Raw genomic sequence first — 5,079 nt, 5'->3', positions numbered from 1 at the left:
GAGCCGTTTCAGTGCTGTGATTCTGTCTGAAGCCGGACTGGAAGATATCATAGCTGTTGTTTTTTATTAGGAATTCATTTAGCTGATGGAAAACAGCTTTTTCAATGACCTTACTTAAAAATTACAAGTTTGATGTCAAGTTAATTAATTATTCTGAATTTGTTATTTCTGATAATGGACACTAATGCTGCCACCTGGTGACCAAAACAGGAACCCCTGTCAAAATGCATTTCAGTGCAAATTTCTAATAACATGGCAGCAACTCAAGGCTTTTAGACATGTAGACATGGTCAAGATGATCTGCTGCAGTTCAAACTGAGAATCAGAATGATGAAGAAAGATGATTGAAGTGACTTTGAATGTGGTTGTTACTGCCAGACAGGCTGGTCTGAGTATTTCAGAAACTGCTGATTTCCTGGGACTTTCACCCACAACAATTTCTAGAGTTTACAGAAAATAGTCAGAAAAAAGCAAAATATCCAGTGAGCAGCAGTTCTGTGGGTGGAAACTCATTGTTGAGGCCTGAGATCAGAGGAAAATGGCCAGACTGTTTCCAGCTAATAGAAAGGTTACAGTAAATCAAATATGCTAGCTTCTTTTTTTTGTCTAATTTGGCATCTACTGAGATTTGTATGCTAATTTTGAGTTTAGCTAATATTTTAGCAACATGCTAACGTACCACCTCTGAGGGATAGCTACAGTAAATCTGGACTAGTAGGTTCAACTGTTAGAATATTAAACTTGTACCTTAGAAAACCAAGAAAAAAAGACCACAGACCACGATATAGTTGGAATTAGAGAGATTATTTAATTAGACATACATAAACAATACAAACACATACCATTTAACAAAGAAATCCCAGTTAGTTTAATCTTATGATTTAGATTAAAAGAATATTTTTCTTTAACTCAGGTTAGTTCTTAAGATCAGTTTTGTTCAATATTTAAGTTAGGATTGAGATCTATTTTGTTTTTTCTTTTAGTTTCAGTTCTAGTTGATTCAAGGTCACATATCAAGTTCTAGTTTTGTTTTAATTCTAAGTTTGTTTACTTTATCCCATTCTAATTTAAATTAAGTTTCCTTAATTTCAGGGTTTTTTTCCATCGTTGCTTTGACCAACAAAACAATAACTCAAATTGCACAATAATGCTTTACAGTTTTTCTGTGAATGGAAATAAAAACAATATAAATATTATTATTATTATTATATATTATTATATATATAAAACTCAAAGTGATTCAGCAAAAGACTGAATATACCCCAAAATAAACTTTTATCTTTCGTTCCTCGTGTTCGTGAGTACGAATTCAATTTTCCAGTAATGCTCTGCGGTTTGCAGGGGAATGAGGAAAGTTCCTACCCGTTCCAAAGGATAAAAGGGGTTGTCAGATGTCCAGCAGAGGGCGCTTGGTACCTTGCTACATCAAAAGGTTCAGGGTTGGCTCGCCATCTTGTTTTGTCACACACATGGATCCCGGATTGAGGAGTCCGTTTTTTCGGCCCAATCTTAATGGCCTATCAGTCCAACATAAAATACAATCAAATAAGTAAATTAAAATACAAAAGCAGTCCGTAGAAATAAATAAAAATATGGCAGTTTCGTGTTAACCGAACTCTCAAGTTACGCAGAATGTAATGGCGGATGGAATGTCTGGGCGAAGCTTTCACTTTAACACCAAAACTTCTACAACTTCACCATATTTACATAAAACAACATAAATTCACTGCCATAGACTGCCGTTTCACGAAATTAACAAAAAATAAATATATTAAATGTCAAATTAATTCAAACAAATATTAATTTAACACTCACCAAGTCCCGTTTGGTTAAAAAAAAATGTTTTCCAGGCCACACAGTTGGAAAATCAAAATGTAACTTCACCATAAGGTAAAAGTGAAATAAAAAAACGGAAAAAGGTTTCAAACTTTGATCAATTGCGTACCTGTCTTCTCCCTCGGCTGAGAAGCTCGCAATGCATGCAGCGCTCTAGCATTAGAGCTCTCAGCTCAACAACAAACCCGATTGGCTGTTGCCAGTCACATGGACTACGTCAGCAGGAAGAGACGCATTTTTTCAAAATAAAAGTACATCAAATTGTAAAACAAAATTCAAAGTTTACAATTTCCCCTTTTTTCATAAAACTTTAAACAAAACAGAACAAAGTGAATGTTTAAACCTTTAAACAGTTTTAACTCTTTTTAAAATTATTTTTATCCTATTTTTTTATATTTATTTATTTTATTCAAATTTTATACTTTCATAAAGATCTTTTTTTAAGGGCTTTTCTCTGCTGGGTTACACCAACGTTTTTGGCTAATTTGTTTCCTACTTTTTTGTTAATGCTAATTTAGAGTTTAGCTTCAAATACACATTATCATTATCGCAGGTAATGCAACGTTTCTAGTTTTATTTTGGGTTCATCCATGTGAAATTCTCTCAGTCTTTCTCTGGATCATCCAGGTGGTCTGTGGAAGAAATTCAGGGGGACATTTGTAACTCTGTAGGAATTAAATCCCTGATGTCACTAATAGTCAATGAAGATCCTAATTTATTCAGGTGAGGTGTTAATATTGAGTCAAGACATCTCTTCCTGAACGTTTTGCCATTCATCCAAGTAGCTTCATTAGTCTGTTACTGGTAGCAGCAATTTTTGATCTCTTTCTTCTATTTTCTATTCATTGCTTTAAATGTTGATCTTTTCTTAAATCCTTTTGCTTATTGTAGATTGGTTCATCTCATTCTTGTTCAGCTGAACAATCTCGTCCCTGATGTCATGTGATAGCTCTTTGGGAATTGAAAGGTTGCAGTCAGTTTTTTTTTCTTGTAGAATCCAGCAGTTAAGGAAATACATACAAGCGGAAGACCTCTTGTGTTGGACCGATTTTATTATTACAATAAACAGGTAACGTAGCGTCAGAGTTCAGTCACACAACGTGTGTATTTGACTCCCTAAAAATCATGAAGGGCTCTGAAATTACAAAAAAAAAATCCACTAAGGATCATTTAAAAAAATAATAATTTTCAAACTAACTCTATAAGGTTAGCACGGTATAATCATTATATTATGAATACAAAGTATAAAATTGCAATTAAAAAGTGAAGAGCAGAAATCCACTGAAGGTGTTGTAGTTCTTCTCACTATCATAGACAAGCTTGTTTTCTTGCAGTTCCACATAGACGTTGTCTCCAACCTTCAGTGGGATGACTGCAGCGTTGCTTCCCATGTCGTGGCTGTCTGTTCCACTGGTGTCCCAGACAGACGTCAAAAGCTCACCATTCTTTTTAAGACTCACAACAGAGTTGGGAGTGGGATTGAGGTTATTAAACATGGAGAATCGGAAGAAGTACACCCCGCTGACCGTAGCAGTGAAGATGCCTGGTGACAATGCACAGAACTGATGACTCTGCTTGAGTTTACATCAATAGTTGAATTTGCTCTGTTTCATGCATACCTGTGGAAGGATTGTAGCAGTCACCATAGTTGGAGAAAATCTTTTTATACTTTAGTGGAGTAGCAGTGGTAAAAGGTCCAATATCCCCAGAGCCAGAATACCTCAGAGCTGCTGAGAAAGCCACTTGTGGAGCTCCTGGAACAACCAAATATCATTAATAAGATTTCACACTGGAATATAAGTTCATTAAAACACATATAACATTACCTCCAATGAGGCTCCGCAGCTCCAGCACTTCTCTGTCCGTGTTTTGGAGCTTGGTCTCCAAAAACGTTATCTTGTCTGCCATGTTTGCAACTTTCTCCCCCAATGTGCCGACATTTAGAGCAATAGTTGTGAGGGAACACATGTCACAAGGGCTTGTGGATTCGGAGTTTTGACCTGTTTCATTAGTGTCAGCAGCACAGAAGCAGCAGCCCAACACCAGAACCAGGACAGCAATCTTCTCCATTTCTGCTCTCGTGTGTCTCTGGTTTTGGCTGAAAATTCCCTCGCCTTTTATGCTTTGTGTTATTGTGCAATTCCAACTTCCTGACCTCCACCTTCGTTGTTGTGAATTACTGTAAAATCCTCAAAGGGGTTGGACATAAGATTAATGATCTTCCCAGTCCGGGAAAACACAAGTAAGGGAAAAAAAACACTTTATTGTTTTTAAATAGTTCAAATTAAAGTAAGCAATTAAAGTCAAAGAGTATTTGAAAATAACTACATTTTCTTATGTTCTATAGTGTAGAAAGTCGTAAAAGAACATCAAATTAAAGTAACAAAAATACTTTACTTCGCCTTTGTAATTAGAGAACTAACCTCAGTTAAAACCACGAAAATAAAAAATAAAAAACATGGAAAACGAATTTTTAAAATTCTTTTGGACATCTAATTTTACGCTAATTTCAGTTAATATTTGATGGGTACTCTGGAACTATACCCTCTATAGATTTTTATGTTATTAGTTTGTTATGACTCTAATGAAATTTTTCTGTTTGTTAAATACTATTGCAGTGAGAGTAATGACTCTGAATTTACTGATTATTCTTTAAAAGAACTTCAAATAGAATTATGCTGTAAATGTTTTAAAAACTTAACAAAGAGTGAGTGGTGCTCCCTCAAAAACTGAATCTTAAGAAGGAAAAAATATTTCAGGAAAAACAATCTTATCAAGACGGGTCTTTAATAGTAAACCTAAGTTAAGAAGACATGTCTAACGGACCTTTTTCTTACCCAATTAGTGCATTTTTGGAGGTAAGAACTTTTAACGACTTTAAAGGGCCTCGTTTTTGTAGTATGACCAGAAACTAGGATAGGCTCCAGCAACCCACTGACCCTGATTGGGATTCAGTGGATTGAGACAATAGATGGGTAGTAATTTATTAGCTAAAAGCTGATGAGATTTTGTTTTCCGGAAAAGAGTTACTTCTAGGTAATGAAAATGAGACTCCCTGACATATCATGGATTACGCTGAACTGTTGACTTTATCTTTTTTTTAACAAATAACAACCCCTATTGCTTTATTGTGAAAGTAAGTATGAGCTCTTTAAGGTGAAAGAAGGTTTAAAAAAACAGATTAGCCCTAGATAAAGTTCTTTGTAGTACAATCTATGAGCAAACTAACATGGTGTCTGTTTG

General features: G+C 35.1%; 1 protein-coding gene and 1 long non-coding RNA gene across 2 annotated transcripts in view; both read right to left on the bottom strand.

Moving 5' to 3' along the window:
- Positions 1–3,931, bottom strand: part of LOC112141230 (complement C1q-like protein 3) — a gene marked incomplete at its 5' end in the record, with an annotated part of 10,831 nt that extends 6,900 nt beyond the window's left edge. The window contains 1 exon segment of the mRNA XM_024264321.2: positions 3,663–3,931. Within this exon segment, the coding sequence (XP_024120089.1) occupies positions 3,663–3,931 (269 nt within the window).
- Positions 597–2,146, bottom strand: LOC118598319. The gene is made up of 2 exons (XR_004947447.1): positions 1,816–2,146; positions 597–1,517 (listed from the first exon to the last, which is right to left on the bottom strand). It is a non-coding gene; the product is annotated as an uncharacterized LOC118598319 (long non-coding RNA).
- Positions 3,932–5,079: the final 1,148 nt, after the last annotated feature.

Source organism: Oryzias melastigma, unplaced genomic scaffold, assembly GCF_002922805.2.
Source record: "Oryzias melastigma strain HK-1 unplaced genomic scaffold, ASM292280v2 sc00324, whole genome shotgun sequence".
Taxonomy (NCBI): Eukaryota; Metazoa; Chordata; class Actinopteri; order Beloniformes; family Adrianichthyidae; genus Oryzias; species Oryzias melastigma.
This window is presented reverse-complemented; position numbering and strand designations above follow the sequence as displayed.